This window comes from Dasypus novemcinctus, chromosome 12, assembly GCF_030445035.2.
Source record: "Dasypus novemcinctus isolate mDasNov1 chromosome 12, mDasNov1.1.hap2, whole genome shotgun sequence".
NCBI classification, from domain to species: domain Eukaryota; kingdom Metazoa; phylum Chordata; class Mammalia; order Cingulata; family Dasypodidae; genus Dasypus; species Dasypus novemcinctus.
The window spans coordinates 58,642,786-58,660,957 of record NC_080684.1 but is presented as its reverse complement, the minus strand read 5'-3'; the positions used below and the strand labels follow the sequence as shown (position 1 = coordinate 58,660,957).

The window sequence follows — 18,172 nt, the reverse complement described above, 5'->3', positions numbered from 1 at the left end:
TGTTATTGCCATATTGGTCTAATTTGTCTTCCGAGTGAGTATATATTAATACATTAAATAGACCTTCTGAGCCATGAAAGAAGAGGGTTCACAACGTAGATTTTCTTCATGTACTGGGGTTTCGCCTACTTTATTTCCTCCACGAAGTGATGGCCGAAAGCTTGTCCGGAATGCTTCATTTGGAGGATATAATGAACTTTCTCCTTCGTTGCCAGGTTTGTTTGTTTAATCTTGCATTTTTGTCTTATTCCTTGTCATTAAAATAAGCCAGGCATTTTAACATCTTAAAACTGCTTTCCTTTAACAAAACAATTCTGTAGTGGAAGGTTAAATTTCAGTAACTGCTGCTATGTGGCTTGACTTTTCCTGTTTTTCTCTTATCATGTATTAAGCTAAAACTTGACAACCAATGATTCAGTAAAGTAGGATTCTTTAGTGCTTATAGCATGATTTTCTGCTTTAATTAGAAAAATAAATATTCTGAGCCTTGGATAAAATGAAAGCTTCTCTCGGGTTTGAGACAAAAACAAAATTGTATAAATAAGCAGATTGCTCTGAGGTTTTTGCAAATGAAACCTAGTTATTTAATAGTGATATTTATTTAGCTGTTTTCTGGAGAATAGTAACTATTAAAATTGATATTTAGTATAAGCTTTAATATGTCAAGTTCTGACTAATGTGAAGTTTTCTAAGTATGATTTTTGAGATATCTTACCTTTTTCTTGTTAGATGTGTTTGTAGACAATCTTTACTAGGAAAATGTTATGATATTTAAGGTAATATTAAACAAAATTATGCATTCAACAGCTATGATTTAGACATTAAATATTGATCAATGAGATATAACTGATCTTTTATTGTTTGAAAAAGATGCATTGTAGGAAATTTTTGGATATATGTATTTATATATAAACAATCATTTGTTTTCCTTTCAAAATTTTAAATTGCTAACATAATTATATCTGCTCTTTTAAGATTTTTTTTTCTATTAAAATAAAAAAAGTATTCTTTAAAACTCATGACAAGGAAATTTTGTCTAAAACTGATACTTGTTTTAATGGTTTAAATCTCTTTCTCACATTTATACTTTGTTAAATTTGAATTACATTTTTGTATATCTTGTTTTCATACTAACCTTTTTTCATGGCTTTTTGTGAAAATTCATGCTAATAGATGTTCTTTTGAGGTAGTGAAGCATATAGAAAGTGTTCACAGGGGCAATTTAATAAATTTTCTAAATTCACTAATTTAATTTTCTTTTCTAGGGTTGTTCTCCAGAATTGAAAACTATAATCCCGAAGTCTGCATAAGTAGCATAAGATTTATCTATCCATCTATCTTTCTTTCTATCTATCTATCTATCTATCTATCTATCTATCTATCTATCTATCTATCTATCTATCTATCTATCATTTTTTAGGAGGTACCAGGGATTGAACCTGGGACCTTGTAAGGGAAGCAGGCACTCAACCACTGTACTACACATATTCCCCAGCACAAGATTTAAGCAACATTAATCCATATTTAGTCTTCTTACTGTAGCATGCTTACTATCATGTTTCTTTTACTTTCAAATGGTATAAATTTTAGTAAATGTTTTTGCTCAGAAGTCACTTTTACAATAACAAACTTGATAACACTTGCTATTTACTGACCTTCATGCCAATGGTCTATTTAATAATAAATTTATCATGTCACCTGAGTAAACAATAGAAAGCTTCACTTTTAAAAAGTTTGGTATTTACTTAATTAGATTAAAGGCAAAATTATCAGTATATCTTGTTAAAAAATATATTGAAAGTCATCCTGGTTGGATTTGTTTTAATGGAAAAGCAAATGATTTGCTTTGTTTTCTAATTTTTTAAATAGAGAAAATCATATTCATAGGAATGATTACAGATTCCCTTAATACAGCCAGTGATTGTATGATAACCAGAAATGAAAAAAAAAAAATCTCTAAAGTAAGTTTTATTGGCTAAGAAGTAAGAATGGAATTAGTACTTCAAAGAAGCATTTTTTATTATGTATTTTTTAAAGTTAAAAGGTAAATATAAATATGTTTTCTTCTAGGACATTTCATGGTTGGACTGAAAAATATTTTTTAAAGATGCAGTTGCTTTTATCTGATATCATTGGAGAAGAGAGGTTCTATGTTAGTAACTTTTAAAGATAACTTTGTCTTACCACTTTGAATGGAACCTGTTTCCATTTTAGTTTTCTTTAGAAAAATCTGTGTCACTTCTGCCTTTTCTTGGTGATAAACTATGAGGTGGGTTTTTTGGTTTTTTTTGTTTTTGCTTTTAGTTCATGTCTGCTTATCTGTCTCTTCATTTCTCTCAGCTATAACTTCTAAATACGCTCAGTGTACCAATCTCTAGAGCAACACTTAAAAATAGAAGTAAATTTTGACCAAAAAACCTATAGACAAACTATATGAACTTTGGTGCATAGATTTTTTTCAGTTTAACTTTTCAAAAAATTTTTTCTGTAAAATTTCCTGGTACTTGGCTATGTTCAGTATTGTTAATATTAATGTAGCAATTCCTTACGTATTTTGTGAATATCTATTGAATATGCATTTGTAGATATGGTTATATAAGATCTCATCTTAAAAAGACTGAATCAACATAAAATTTGTATTATTGGATCTAAATGGTAACGAACCAGTTTTATTTCTGAGTATATAAAAAGATACACCTTATCGATAATAATAATGCTTGTATTCTGTTAACAAATTAGATGTTAAGGGCAGAGTGCCAATTTATTCAGAAATAATATTCCATTGCATTAGCAAGAGTAAGTAAACCCCTATTTATACTTAAGGAAGAGATTATCTAGTATAAAGTTTATTTGTAAGTGAGAAAACTGAGGCCCCTGAAAGTTAAAGGATTTGACCATGGTTATATAATTTCGTATGGGAAAAGTTAAAAAGTACAATGTACATCTCCATTCACTGGAATTATTTTGAATCTTTGGCTACTCCCTGAATGAAAAGATTGTAACAAAAAGATCTGGCAAGTCTTTGTTTAGTTTTGTTTATTAGCTAAGTACCAAGAGAATAATACTTTATTTGAACAGAGTTAAATGTTATCAGTTTTATTTGGTTGGTTGGTTGGTTGGTTTTTTGGTTAGCTGAGCTGTAACTAGGAAATTCTTTTTTATTTGTTTTGATGATTAAAAACATTTCTATAAAGCATTAGTATGTTTTCTTTCCTTATAAAGTGAATACTTCAGCTCTCTCTTGTTTCAAACATCAATCAATACTATATCACTCTAATACTAGATTCCCATATGGAGAAACTGAACAAGTTAAGTAGCTTGTCCGTGGTCATACTACTAGTAAACAATAATGCCAATGTTTAAACTCAGTCTGACTCTATAGCTTGCTCTTTTAACTACTCAGTTGCCTAGATTTTAAGAATTGTTTTACTTTATTGTGATTTTTGGTTGTATATCTGGCTTCTCACTAGGCAGTAGCCTGTTTTAGGATAGGGAACAGTGTCTTTTCATGTTTTTATCTTTACACGTGTAGTCTAATAGTTGACAAATAGTAGATATGCTATAAATATTTAAGTAGATGAAGAAATCCTTATCTTTTAGATGATTCTGAGGTTTGCCATCTATCAATCTAAATATTTATCATTCTGATGGCGGACTTGGCCCAGTGGTTAGGGCATCCGTCTACCACATGGGAGGTCCGCGGTTCGAACCCCGGGCCTCTTTGACCCGTGTGCAGCTGGCCCATGCGCAGTGCTGATGCGTGCAAGGAGTGCCATGCCACGCAGAGGTGTCCCCCGCGTAGGGGAGCCCCACGTGCAAGGAGTGCGCCCCGTAAGGAAAGCCGCCCAGCGCGAAAGAAAGTGCAGCCTGCCCAGGAATGATGCCGCTCATTCGGAGAGCTGACACAGCAAGATGATGCAACAAAAAGAAACAAAGATTCCCGTGCCGCTGACAACAACAGAAGCGGACAAAAGAAGACGACGCAGCAAATAGACACAGAGAACAGACAACCGGGGTGGGAGGGAATGGAAGAGAAATAAATAAATCTTTAAATATATATATATATTTATCATTCTAAATATATGCTATTAGTATTAGTTCTGTAGCCACAGAAAGTGTAGATATCAATCTGAATGTGTTAGAGTGAAAATGGAGCTAGACTGCCTGCTTTCAGATCCTGGCTTAGCTACTTATTGGCCAATTGGAACAGATTTGGCTTTGATGTCAAATGGGAAAATTTCGAGTAAATATAGTTTACTAAAATTTTTTAAAAAAGAAATGAAACACCTTAATAGTTCTAATAACCATTAAGAAACTAAATCAGGAAGCTACAGGCCCAGGTAGCTATTTGTCTTCAGGGAGTTCCATCAAACATTCATTACTGAAATAATTCTAGTATTGTACAACCACTTCTAGAGAGTAGGGGAAAAACAAAACAAAACAAACACTAGTATTAGTATAACTATGATATAAATTCAGAATGTCCTAAGTTTTTCTATATGTATAAAATTGCTATGTTCCTGAGTATAAATGCAAAATCGCTAATTTGCATTAGCAATATCTTTTTTTTTAAAAAAAGATTTATTTCTTTCTCCCCCATTTCCCCCGTGTCTGCCCTCTGTGTCCATTCACTATGTGTTCTGTGTCTGCTTGTATTCTCTCATTAGGCAGCTCCAGGAACCAATCCTGGGACCTTCCAGAGTGGGAGAGAGGCAATTACTCTCTTGCACCACCTCGGCTCCCTGTTCTGTTACGTCTTCTTATTTTCTCTCCTCTGTGTCTCTTGTTGCATCATCTTGTTGTGCCAACTCTCTGCATCGGCTGGCACTGCTGGTGGGGTGGCTTTCCCACATGGGGCGGTATTCCCATGCAGGGCAGCACTCCTGCACAGGGCCACATGCCTGCATGGGCCGGCTCGCCACATGGGCCAGCTTGCCCTCATCAGGAGGGCATCAAACCCTGGACCTCCTATATGGTAGATGGGGGCCCAGTTGGTTGAGTAACATCTGTTTCCCAACAATACCTTTTTTTTTTTTTAATTTTTTAATTCATTTTTTAAAAAATATTACATTCAAAAAATATGAGGTCCCATTCAACCCCACCGCCCCCACCCCACCACTCCCCCCACAGCAACACTCTCTTCCATCATCATGACACATCCATTGCATTTGGTAAGTATATCTCTGGGAATCTCTGCACCTCATGGTCAGTGGTCCACATCATAGCCCATACTCTCCCACGTTCCATCCAGTGGGCCCTGGGAGGATCTACAATGTTCGGTAATTGTCCCTGAAGCACCACCCAGGACAACTCGAAGTCCCGAAAACACCTCCGCATCTCATCTCTTCCTCCCATTCCCTGCACCCAGCAGCCACCATGGCCACTTTTCCCACACCAATGCCACATTTTCTCTGTGGACCTTGGATTGGTTGTGTCCATTGCACATCTACGTTTCCCAACAATATCTTTTATATAGGGAATACTACGTCATTACTATGTTGGGTGTAAGCCTAAAGATGCAAAATTGGTTTAACATGGAAAATGTAATTAATGTGATTCACTAGTTGATAACAAATTAAAGGGAGAAAAAAATCATATGGTTATCTCAATAGATGTGGAAAAAGTTTTTGATGAAATTCAAATTTTGTTCTTGAAAAACTCTTAGGAACTAGAAGTATAGTGAACTTCCTTAAATATCTATCTATATATAGTAATATCTATATCTAAATCCTTGTAAATATATGAATATAAGTTATTCACAGAAAACCTACATCAAACATCTTACTTAATGGTGAAATGTTGTTGATAGTTTTTCTTTGGGATTAGGAACAAGATGAGAATGTGAACAATTACCACTCCTAGTCAACATTGTACTAATATTCTAGATGAATGGAAGAGAATAGAGAGTCCAGAAATAAACCAACACATAATGAACACATATTGAAGAATTGTCACTCCAAGCAAGTGAAGAAAAATCGTCTTTTTAAATAAATAGTGCAGGGTCATTTGGTTAGCTACATGGACAAACAGTGAAATTGTGCCCCTTTATCACATTGTCATACTCAAAAGTCAGTTTCTGATGGATTAGAGACCTAAATATGAAAGGCATAACTGTATTAAAGGAAAATACTTTTATGAGCAAAGATTTAGGAAAGAATTTCTTAATACCAAAAAGCACCAGCCACTAAAGAAAGGGACTATTAAATTTGACTACATTAAAATTAAGAGCTGTATATGAAAAGAAACTATACAGAGGTTAAAAAAGATAATCCATAAATTGTAGCAAATCCAATTCTCATGTGGTCTACAACAAGAATTCTTATATAAATCAATAAGAAAAGGATAACCAGAAAAGGCCGGGGGGAGGGGGGGGTGCGAGAAGGGGAATCTGAAGAAGTTCTTTCCAAAGAAGAAATCAAAATGGCCAGTTAACATATGAGAAAGTGATCAACATCTTTAGTAATCAGAGAAATTCAGACTAAAACTTCACCGATACACGATTATATGCCACCAGATTGACAAAACTATTAAAAACTTGACAACAAAAGATGCCATGGATTTGAAGCAAGGAGAACTCTTACACACTGTTGGTGAAAAAATAAATTGGTGAACAACCTGGTTCTACTAAAGTTGAAAGGATACATATACTATAATATAGGAATTCTACTTCAAGGTTTAAACCTTGGAGAAACTCACACATAAGTGAACTAGAATATATTAGCACCTGTAGCAGTTTGATATTATTTTTGAATTCCAAAATAGATATTGGATTGTGTTTGTAAAGTGGTTTGTTCTTCTGGGCATATTAGACTGCATTAGATTCAGAGGTCACTCTCACTTTAATAAATCAAAATTAGGGTTTTTATTTCACCATGTCATTAGGGCAACTCAGTTTGTGCTTCCCCTCTCCGCCCCACCCCCCCAAATTGTGGGCTATATAAAGGTCAAAGAGCAGTAAATATATGGAGAAGGAGAACACAGAGAGTTTAGTTTTGAGTGCTAGAGCCCTGGAGAGAGAGCCAAGCTTTCACCTGATAGTTTATAGCTAAGAGACTAGAGCCCTGAATAGCTGAAAAAGCCCAGAAAGAGATGAGCCCTGGGGAGAGAAAAAAGCCTTATGCTAGCCTATAGCTGAGAATGGAGGGAGCTAGGACCACGGAACCTTAGGAGGAAGAGGAAGGCTAAACCCTTGCAGAGACTGGCAGCCATCTTGCTCCAACACGTGGCAACAGACTTTGGTGAGGGAGGTAAATTATGCTTTATGGTCTTGTGACTGTAACCTTCTACCCCAAATAAATGCCAAAAGATTCCTGGTACTTTGCACCAGTACCACTTTTGGCTGACTAATACAGTACCATTGTTCATAACAGTGCGAAACTAGAAACGACCCTAGTGTCTATCAATGGTCAAATGGATAAATAGTTATATATTCATGTATTTAGATTCTAATGAACTGTGAAAATAAATAAAATGCCTGCTGTGACAAGCTAGTGAATAATTATTACAAAGTCAAGATAATTACTTTTGAGAGGATGAATGGATTGTAATCAAGAATGGCCCAAGAAAAAAAATTTTAAAAAACAAAGAATGGCACAAGAGGGATCTTATGGGATCCTGGCATATTTCTTGATTGGTTGGTGGTTACACCAGTTTTCATCATATTAAGTTAAATATTTAACTTCATTTTTCTTAAAGTACACTTATTTCACATTTTTTTTTAAATCTGGTAGAAGGGACAATAAATAAAGGACAAATAAGGATTTAGATTCCTCTCTTCAGGAGCTCATAGTCAAGTATGGAAGGTGAACATGAATATAACTAGAGATTATTATGATATATACTATAGTACAAATATGTGTGAAGTACTCTGTTTCTCAGAGTAGGGTATAGCTTTCCCAGACAAGTAAAGCAAGGCCTCCCAGAAGAGATGGCCTATGTTTTGAGAGGTACCATTGCATAGTAGAAAGAACATGAAATTTTTTTTCTGTTTTGCTTTGTTTCATTTTGTTTTTGTTTTGTTTTGTTTTGTTTGTTTGTTTTTGAGGTACTAGGACTAGGGATTGATCTCAATCCCTGTGTGGGAAGTAGGCACTGTCAACCTCTTGAGCCACATCCATTCCCAAGAGCATGAATTTTAAAGTTAGATCTAAATTTGAATCAGCCGGAAACTAGTACTTGTTAACATTAGTCAATTTACTTAATCTCTGTATGCCTAGTTTCTACAACTTTAAAATGTGTTTGATATTTGTTTTGTGTGTGGCATTGTTGTGAAGATTAGAAAAAATACAAATAACAAATAACACTCTCACATAGTGCCTTACACTCACAAGTGGCCCCAGATCAGTAGTGGTTCCTTTATTTTTACTGTTTTCATTAATATTTTTGTGTTAATTATCATTACTGTTGATGAATTAATTAGAAATCGCTAGGTACAGAATGAGTTAAAGAGATATAGACTACGTCGGAAAAGATGTAAAAACAGTAGAGGTCTAAAAAGCTGGGGGAATAGGGAAGAGTATCTGGGTAATTTTATTTATATTTATTGAGGCATAACTTAATTATAGTTAAGTGCATAAATCTTATGTGTTCAGCTGGATGAATTTTTGGTTATGTGTAACCACTGTCCAGATTCTTATGTGGCTCCCTTATAACTCTTCCATCTCTACCTCCAACAGCAAAGGTAACCACGTTCCAGTCTCTAACACCATAGATTAGATTTGCCAATTCACATAAATGAAATCATATATGCTCTTTTGCTGTGTCTGTGTTAGTGGGGGGAGAGGTAAGGAGTGGCTTCTTTTACCTATTCTCAAAACTAGAAAGAACCTCATTAAAATGTGTTCTCCTTTTATGTCTGTCACACAAATCTCAGTCTTAACATATCTCTAATTGTACTCTTGTAACAATTTGTTAATTACTTTTGGCATAATGCTATATTAATGTCTTATATGATCGCAGAAATATATGCCTATATTGTTTGTATGCGTTTGTCCCTCTGCACTCAAACATTTTGGGTTTACCCTTTTAAATTTTATATAGCAAAAGGCAATAATAATGATACAATAGGAGTTAATGTTAATTGGATGTATACCATGTGGAAAGCACTATGCTAAGTGCTTTATATACATTCTTATTTAATCCTCACAATAAACATATTACTAGATTTTTTAAGTCGAATTTTTAATACAAATTTATTCCCCCAATCTTATTTACCACCAGTTCTGGAATTATTTTCCAGTTTAGCCAGAGGTATAAAAAGAGGGTTATTTCTACTAGGTAGGGTCCTCCATGTGAAACTAACAAAAACCAACTCACTGGGATAAAAGCTCCATGGGGTCTGAATTCATGCAAAATACTCTGGGAGTACAGAAAAGAGGCACTTAGCTTACTTAACCTTAGTGGGTTAAGGAGAAGACTTCATTGCCTCTCTAGGTTTTAATTAATTCTAAAGAAGTATTATACTATTATAAGTATATACTTATATATATATAAAGAAGTATTATACTAAGTATAAGTATTATATTATTATACTATAATGACCTCTTAAGGGTCTTTAAGCTGTAATACTATTAAAACTTCATGTATAGTCAAGGCTTATTTCACTGAGGTACATCAAATATAATGTATATTTGAAATTAGATGAAATATGAATTTGTTTTTTAGCATCAAAGCCTATATAATATTTAAAAGGGATAATACTGAGATCTGATAATTTCTTTTAAAGGTTTTGAAAGAGGGAAGGAAGATGTTTCTCAAAATAAAGATGAATCTTCACTTTCTATGTCAAAGAGCAAGGTAAGCATGTTATTGCTCCCAAATGTATGATTATGATATTACTCTAATATTTAAGATGAGAGGAATTAATGCCTAAATTTTGCCACATTTTTATTGGATGTTTTTGTGTTGGTATATTTAAACATGTAGTATGTATGAAAAAAGGAAAGTTCCACATTAGCTTACTTAAATGCTGTTGGTTACTTGGACATACAGAGTGTTAGTAACCAGTGTTCTTTCCAGAGTTATGTTGTTTTTGCTCCATCAGTGCCTCTCAAACTGGAGTCTGAAGATCCCATTCAGAGGTATTCCCAGAGTTCATGGTTTAAAAATATATATTATTAAATGTTTTGTGTTCATATGATAACAATGAAAAAAATATATATATATATATTTTACCAATTAATGGCCAAAGGTCTCTTGTAGTAATCAACATTTTGTTTCAATTGACAGTTGAATCAGCTTCAAAAAGACAGTTTCCTAAAATGGTATTTCTCAAACTGGGATACTTGTACATATTCTTAGGTCTGTAAGATTTTTGCTTGAAGAGTGTATATTCAAATTTGAGAAACAGTATGTGATGCACTGGTTTCCTTGTAGATTTATAATTTACTGGGATTTCTGTAATTTATTAAAGGATTGACTTTTAACTACTATTTCTGGTCATTTTTAGTAACTGAGAAGCTTTTATGCTTGTGTGCTTGTTGAAATCAAAACTTTGACTATAAGATCTATTTTTTAAGTTAGTAAATTCTTTATATTCTTAGCAAGAAATGTTCCTCTTACAACCCTGCATGTTTTGTTCCTGTTCTTGGGAATGGTCGAGAGGCTCACAGTATAAGTATGATTTTATACAAATTTTATTCAGTTAACTTTCCAAGTATTCATTATATATAAAGGTCCATCTGTCATACATATAAAGTACTTATGGTAGAGGTTTAATAGTATTTTGTATTTATTAACATATATATGAGAAACACTTTGATCATTTTACATACATATGTAATTAAAGAGGAAATAATTTATCTTAGGTGTGATATGGCTGGCAGTACAATGAAATTTTAGTATAAAAACAATTGTCGTATTTTGCCAGAGCTGCCATGACAAGTAACATGGCTTCATGTTGGGTTCGCTTCAACAGCAGGAATTATTGTCTCGTGGTTTTAGAGACTAGAAGCCCAAAACCAAGGTCTTGCCAGGCCATCCTTTCTTCTGGAGTCTGCGGCACTCTGGTGCTGGCTTACCAGTAAAATTTGGGGTTCCTTGGCTTGCAACTCTGCCTCCATCACGTGGTGATCTGCCTCATTATTTGGCTTCTTCTGACTTCTGGCTTCTACTTCTGTGTCCAATTTCCTTTGCTTGTAAAAACTTCAGTCATAGGGATTAAGGCCCATTTGATTCAATTTGGCCTCATCTAAATAGGATCTTTGAAGATTGTATTCACAAATGAGTCTACACCTTAACTAATAAGAACATCTTCAAAATCCTTTTTACAAATGAGTTCACACCCATAGGACCAGGGATTAGAGTTTGAACATATCTTTATGGGGGACTTGAATCAATTCCTACCAACAACCTATCTTCAAGTAATGAATATCAGAATTGGTAAATGTATGACATAACGGTATTCCTGCTCAGAAGCCTAACACTTAAACCCAAAAACCGACATACCACAATCCCTATATGTACATAAAGTTATGTATAGCCTTTAAACAAAGATTAGTGCAGGAAGACAACTTGACAAGAAACTTTACATACCTTAATGAGATAGTATGCATTAATGATAAAAAACTAACAGACTTTAGAGCTGTACTGCCCAGTGTAGTAGTCCCTAACCACATGTTCCCCTTTGAATTAAAATTAATTTAAAATTAAATGAAATTAGAAATTCAGTTCCTCAGTCACACTAGACACATCTCAAGTGCTCAGTATCCACATGTGGTTAGTGGCTAGCACATTAGACAGCTCAGATATAGAACATTTCTACCATCTGGAAAGTGCTGCTTTAGGAAGTCAAAACAGCCAAGTTTGAATTTTGACTCTCATGCATTACTTACATCTTAAATGCTAATTACAATGACATTATTCCATGTATTGTGAGCCTACTATGTTCTGTTTTAACTGTCATGAAAATACTGGAATAGGGAAGTAGACTTGGCCCAATGGATAGGACATCCGCCTACCACATGGGAGGTCCCAGTTCAAACCCCAGGCCTCCTTGACTGGTGCAGAACTGGCCCATGTGCAGTGCTGATGTGTGCAAGGAGTGCCGTGCCACGCAGGGGTGTTCCCCACGTAGGGGAGCCCCACATGCAAGGAGTGCTCCCCGTAAGGAGAGTTGCCCAGTGCAAAAGAAAGTGCAGGCTGCCCAAGAATGGCGCTGCATACACGGAGAGCTGACACAGCAAGATGACGCAACAAAAAGAAACACAGATTCCCAGTGCCACTGATAAGGATAGAAGTGGTCACAGAAGAACACACAGCGAATGGACACAGAGAGCAGACAACTGGGAGGAGGGGGGGCAGGGAAGGGGAGAGAAATAAATAAAAAATAAATCTTAAAAAAAAAAAGAAAATACTGGAATAATTTGTTGTAGGCTCCATGTTTTAGGTTAATAAACTGAAACTTAGGGAAATTAAAGTAAAATAATAAGTGGTAGAGGTAGAATTCAATGTGGCATCAGTTTTTTCATCTGTATAAAGGAATAAGATCTGCCTCCCAGATTCTGATGCGCCAAGTGCCTGACAGAGCACCTGACTGATAAATAGGTATTTAAGAACTCACTTACTTCTTTTAAATAAAGAATACTACAGTGAATGAATGGGACTCTTAGCATAAGTATTTGGTATAGGTCAAATTATAATCATTGTTTTATTTTCAAACAGCTGAAATTTATTGATTGTACTTTAACTTAGATTTTTTTCTAGGTTTATCGTTAGCCTAAGAGATCCATAGTCACTAGTTTGTCCCTAAATAGTTTAACACAACCCACTTTCTTGTTTTTCAGGACAGTCTTAAAATTCATTCATATGTCAGTAAACCTCATTCTCATAGAATTCTAAGGATTTTTGTTCTTACCTAAGTAAGTTTAGGGAACAAAACTTTATTGTTCCTTTCATGATTTATCTGTGTAATTGAGACCTTTATATTTTTATGAACCTGATACAGAAAGTATCAATGTGGTCATTTTGGTTTTAGGATTTGTGATTAAGTGTTATTTCTTAAAATGTATAATTGAGACCAGTAAGCACAATGGAATGCCAAGCTCACTCCCAGAATATTTTTTAATAAAGATAGTTTATTTTTTCTTATGTACTCTTTCCTAGGTATTTTTATTATATGAATGAGTAGATTGGACAAGTCAGTTCATCAGATCCTTCCATCTTCATTTTATGAATGAGACAATGTATTTTTAAATGAGCTTACAATAGTCTATCTGAGAGAAAGGAGTCACCAGCATAAATAATGTTCCTAATGGAATAAGGGGAATCCTATTACAGGGCTAAGAAGTTTCTGAGCCTAGGTCTTTTGACTTGATTCTCAAACCATCAGTCTGTTTGCCTGATAGTTTGCTAAATCATCTGTCATTCCTGAAAAAAACTATTTACCTAGACATTGAAAAGGCAAAAACCTCTCCAAATCAAAATATTTGATAAGTCACATCAGCTTATTATTATTATTATTCTTTATATCTGTGGTAAAATATAGCTTTCAAAGACACACATTTCATTTTAAGGAAGGGAGAAGGAGAAAAGAAAAGAAAAATGAAAGAAAGAAAGAAAAATATAACTTGCTGAGTATTCTAAGACCATTTAACAAAGAGGTAAACATCCTATACACTAAGCCCTGTAGTCATCGTTAGGATACTGGTCAATAAGGTTTTATAAAGGCAGAGGAAACTTAGTTTAATAAAATATTTCCAACAAAAAGTGGCCTGCGATATTTTTGTATTGAAAAGTAAACTATTCATTCACACAATTTAGGGAGTAATGTATAAGAAGGTTATGAACTTGTCACTGGTTTGGTGTTCTAATTTATTTTTTCGTTTTTCCAGAACTAGAGTTTTCAATATGGCAAGAATTCCATGAGATTTGTGTGCTCTTAAGTTACCAAGCTCGTGTGACACCCCTCTGATCTGCTGGTCTCTTATATATTGGGATCTTTTAGAAATAACCAAAACAGATCTTGCCATTTGGAATTGTAGGGGGGAAAGATTTCTTTTTGTTCATAAAGATAAACCTTCAATTTGAATCTGACTGAGATACTGTTAATAGTAGATTTAAGAGGTGAGAACTCAGTATAGTGAGATGGCCAGACACAAATTAGACAAAGGAGGGACAAATCTCAGTTCATCTACTTACTGAATGTGTTAACTTTGGGAAGTTAACTTGTCAGTCTTGGTTTCCTCATTTGTAAAAGGAAGGTACTATAGAGTATGGAATGAGGTAGTTCACAATAAACTGTTTAACATAGTACTTAGTAAGTAGTAAATACCTGTGGACTTTAATTTTTAAACTAGTATTATTAATAGTCTTCATTTAATAATATCTAAAGAGTACATTACATTATATATTTTCCTATTAAGCTTTGTGAAATAGAATTTGCTGATAATTTTAAATATTTATTATCCGCCTACAGTAGCTGTGCCTTCTTTGGGTTCCGAGGGCAAGAAGACAGAGAACTTTATGGTTTCAGGGATTTTGTGAAATTGTTTTATTATCACAATATATGCCACCGTCATGGGAATAAGCAATACAATGTTTCAAGTCCAGATTTCAAAGGAATAACTTCAACAAAGGTTTAGCTAGGTTCATCCCCACCTTCTACATAAGCATTGTTTGTATTTCCTTCTAATTCAGCCAGTTATTTCCATAACTATAATAACCCATATTTTGTACCAAGTAGCAGAGGCATTTTTAGGATAGATGAGAGAAATGAATTGCAAATGTGTTTTATTTTCATTTTATTAATTCATCAAGTATTTATTATTTACTTCCTCTTCCCCAGGTGATCCAGTCCATATCATTGGTAAATAAACATGGTGCTTACTTTCATGGATCTTAAAATTGAGTGAGGGATGTTCTTATCCTTGATAATATCTAGTGATGTTAATGCAGATCTGACTATTTAGCATTTGAAAGCCACCATTTGGATCAAGCCACTTATACTTGATTGGCTCCTGGGGTACTGCTAAGAACTATGAGTACCTTTTCCCATGTTCAACAACAGAAAGTGAAAATGCGAACAGGACATGAAGGAATATGTTCAATTTTTTTTCCAAGAGTTTATAGAAACAGCTTTTAGATTTATGCTGTCCTACATACATTAATACTTAAAATAACACTGGATTAGAGACTTGGGTTCTATGTTATTGTTCGTTAGTTTGTAAAATCAGCCTTTCTGAATCTCTCTTTCATAATCTTTAAAATAGAGATAAAATCATCTGTTATGCCTATTTCTCAGGTTCTTATTATTGGAGAAAATACAACTCTTACTGGGACATGGAGACTGATTGACCATAAGCAAAGTATTTATTGGGAAGCACTCCCAATGGAGGGGCTCACTCCTGGAAGGGGGGGCCTTGAATTTATACAGAACTTTCCTAGGTGGGGAAATGATAGTTAGTGGGACGGGGGTTGAGGGTCCGAGTGAGGTAGTGGGAGGGAGTTGAGGGAGTCTGTGTCTTCTTGGAATGCTGCAAGAGCAAATGTTTCTTTTAATCTGTAGGGTTTTAAAAGGGCTTGTAAATAGTGAAGGTTTCTGTCTCCATCTCCCTCTGATAAACAGGTAGAGGTAGTAAAGATCTCCATCTCCCTCTCATATGCAGCTGGTGAAGATCTCTATCTCCCTTTACTCCTGTCTCTGTAGGGTTCCTTTCCTTAACCTGTGGGAAAGTGACAAAGGTGAGGGGGGGGGTACCTTTTTCCCAAGGCATATCAGGGGAAACTGAGGTACAGCTTGTTAATTATTGCAAACCTCTAATACTTATGAAGATAAGTAAAAATACGAGCTATAAGCTAAAAGTCTTAAAAATAAATTTAAGACATTAATAATAATTTAGATACAATGGATAGGTAGGAAGAAGTAGAGACTAGGAACATTGTTTCATTTTGTTTTTAACATTGTAAAAATTAGAGTGGTTCAGTACTAGTTTCTGCAAATGTGTGTGATTCTTCACTTTGGAGAAGGAGTAGCAACAGGGCAATGTGTTCAGCAACTTAGTATAATTTGCATGGTTTGGTTATTTCATTTAGAATATTTCAACTGTTACAAAATTGCATTGCTTTGGTTACTTATATCCTAAGAGTAACCAAATAATTGTGTGTGTTTCTTGACAAAACTCTGAAAAAGAGAATGCAAATATTTATAAATGATCTTATTTAACTTCACATTGTAGATTAATTTATGGTTTAGTTTTTGTTGGTATGTGTGTGTTTAATGTGGATTACTTTGTAAACAAATGCTAGAGAGAGAAAATCAGTTTGAAAACCAACATTTGCCTAAACCATAGCATTAAATGGGAAGAATGTCACAAACACGGCTTTAACTTTTGTATGCCACATGTGTAGGATAAGTAAAGGTATTAATATTTCTGTTCTGTTCATTTCCATGTGTTTATAGTCTGAATCTAAACTTTATAATGGCTCAGAGAAGGACGGTTCAACTTCAAGCAAGCTCACAAAAAAAGAATCACTTAAGGTTAGCTTCCACAATTATTTCTACACTGTAACTAAATGCTTTTCACGTGATTTGAAAGTTAAGATAAGAGAATAAAAGAATAATTATGCATTGGAGTCAAAAAAGCTGTTGCTTTCCTAAAGAAAGAAAAATATATCCAGAGAGACATACAAACACACATAAATAATATTTATATTGTATAGCACACTGGGGTTAAAGATAAGGCTTTTGGTGATGGTTCAAAGGCTGCTTCAGGCATCCTCTGCTAGCACATCTCTACTCAAGTCAGACATACCTTACCATGTCGTGGAATACCCGATAGGAAACTCTGGAGCCCATTGATATTAGAGTTTGCTAGGTTATGGGCTGAATTTGGCCTACAGGTAGAACTGTTTTATTTGGCTTACATAATGTTTTAAAAATTTGAGCCAACAATTAAAAATCCAGATCTCTAGTTTCTCCTAAGAAATATGAAGCACCAACGCACTTTCCTGAATGGCCACAGATACCTGGAGAGTAAGGAACACTTGCTTTCCAATTCTAGTTCCTGTATAGCCTGTTTGTGTTCTGTGCCTAGGCCCTATAAGCATTTATATTTGTTGTCCTATATTAAATCTACTGTTAATCCAGATATGCATATTAACAAAGATCAGAACTCTAAAGGTTTCTGGCTGTAGAATTATTGAAATTGTGTTGTTATTTCATGGAGTTTCTTTACCATTATATGGAACTTTTCAGGTAGAATATTTTGTGTTGTAGTTAAGAAAAGAATGATAACATTTTGAATGAATTACACGGCGTTGTGGTTTCTTAATTATATATATCCAATTAATATGAAGAAAGAGCAGACTGCCAATTGTAAACAATTACAGCATTGTTTGTTAATATGAAAAAAACTGGTGAAGTATATTTCCATCAGTAAAAGAATGTATTAAGAAAAATTGTAGAAGCATATAACATGGTAGTTAAGAGCATAGATTTTGGAGCCAGTCTTCTGCCTCTGTTTGAATTATTCCTCCATCATTCACCATGTTTGTGATCCTAGGAAGTGTCTCAATTACTAATCTGTAAAATTAGAATAGTAATAGTCCTATTTCACAAGATTATTTAGAGGATTAATAAGATAATATTATGTGAAACGCCTAGAACAATGACTGGTACACAGTATGCACTCAGTAACTGTTAGTTCTTATTATTTATACATATTTGGAATCCTATGCCCCAGTGAAAAGAATGAGGCAGACATGGAAAACTCTCCAAAAAATAATGAATGGGTAAACATTTTTATGGGTTAAAAAAATATATATGTAAAAGATATATATATCTGTAGGTTATGGACCTGTATACATATGTATAGAAAAGTTAAGAAATGATGATGTTTTCCAGATGGTTAACAGTGGTCAATTCTAGAGATTGGAATGTACTGGAGTATAACAAAGTCAGCTTTCACCTTTATTTTTGTCATTTGAGATTTTAACCATGATATTGTATTCATGTATTGTGTATTTAAAAATAGAAAAAATTATTTTAAAAGATATAGAGAACTAGACTGATGATCAGAAAGACTATATTCTAACCTTGGTTCTGGAAAAATTCCTCCCAGCTCTACAAAAAGCTATAGTTCTTTTATCCTATGATGCTACAGTTCTAAAGAGGTTTAGAATTTTGTGTTATAAATCTATAGACCTAAAAAAAATAGAGGGAAAGCCCATTCTTTTA

At 34.2% G+C, this 18,172-nt stretch overlaps 1 protein-coding gene across 15 annotated transcripts in view; it reads left to right on the top strand.

Annotated features, from left to right (window-relative positions):
- OSBPL8 (oxysterol binding protein like 8) overlaps positions 1-18,172 on the top strand; it is a 273,463-nt gene that overhangs the window by 198,692 nt on the left and 56,599 nt on the right. For all 15 annotated transcript variants that reach the window (XM_058308448.2, XM_071218964.1, XM_071218962.1 and 12 more), the window contains 2 exons: positions 9,725-9,795; positions 16,397-16,474. In XM_058308448.2, the coding sequence (XP_058164431.1) occupies positions 9,725-9,795; positions 16,397-16,474 (149 nt within the window). The remainder of the gene's footprint in view (positions 1-9,724; positions 9,796-16,396; positions 16,475-18,172) is intronic.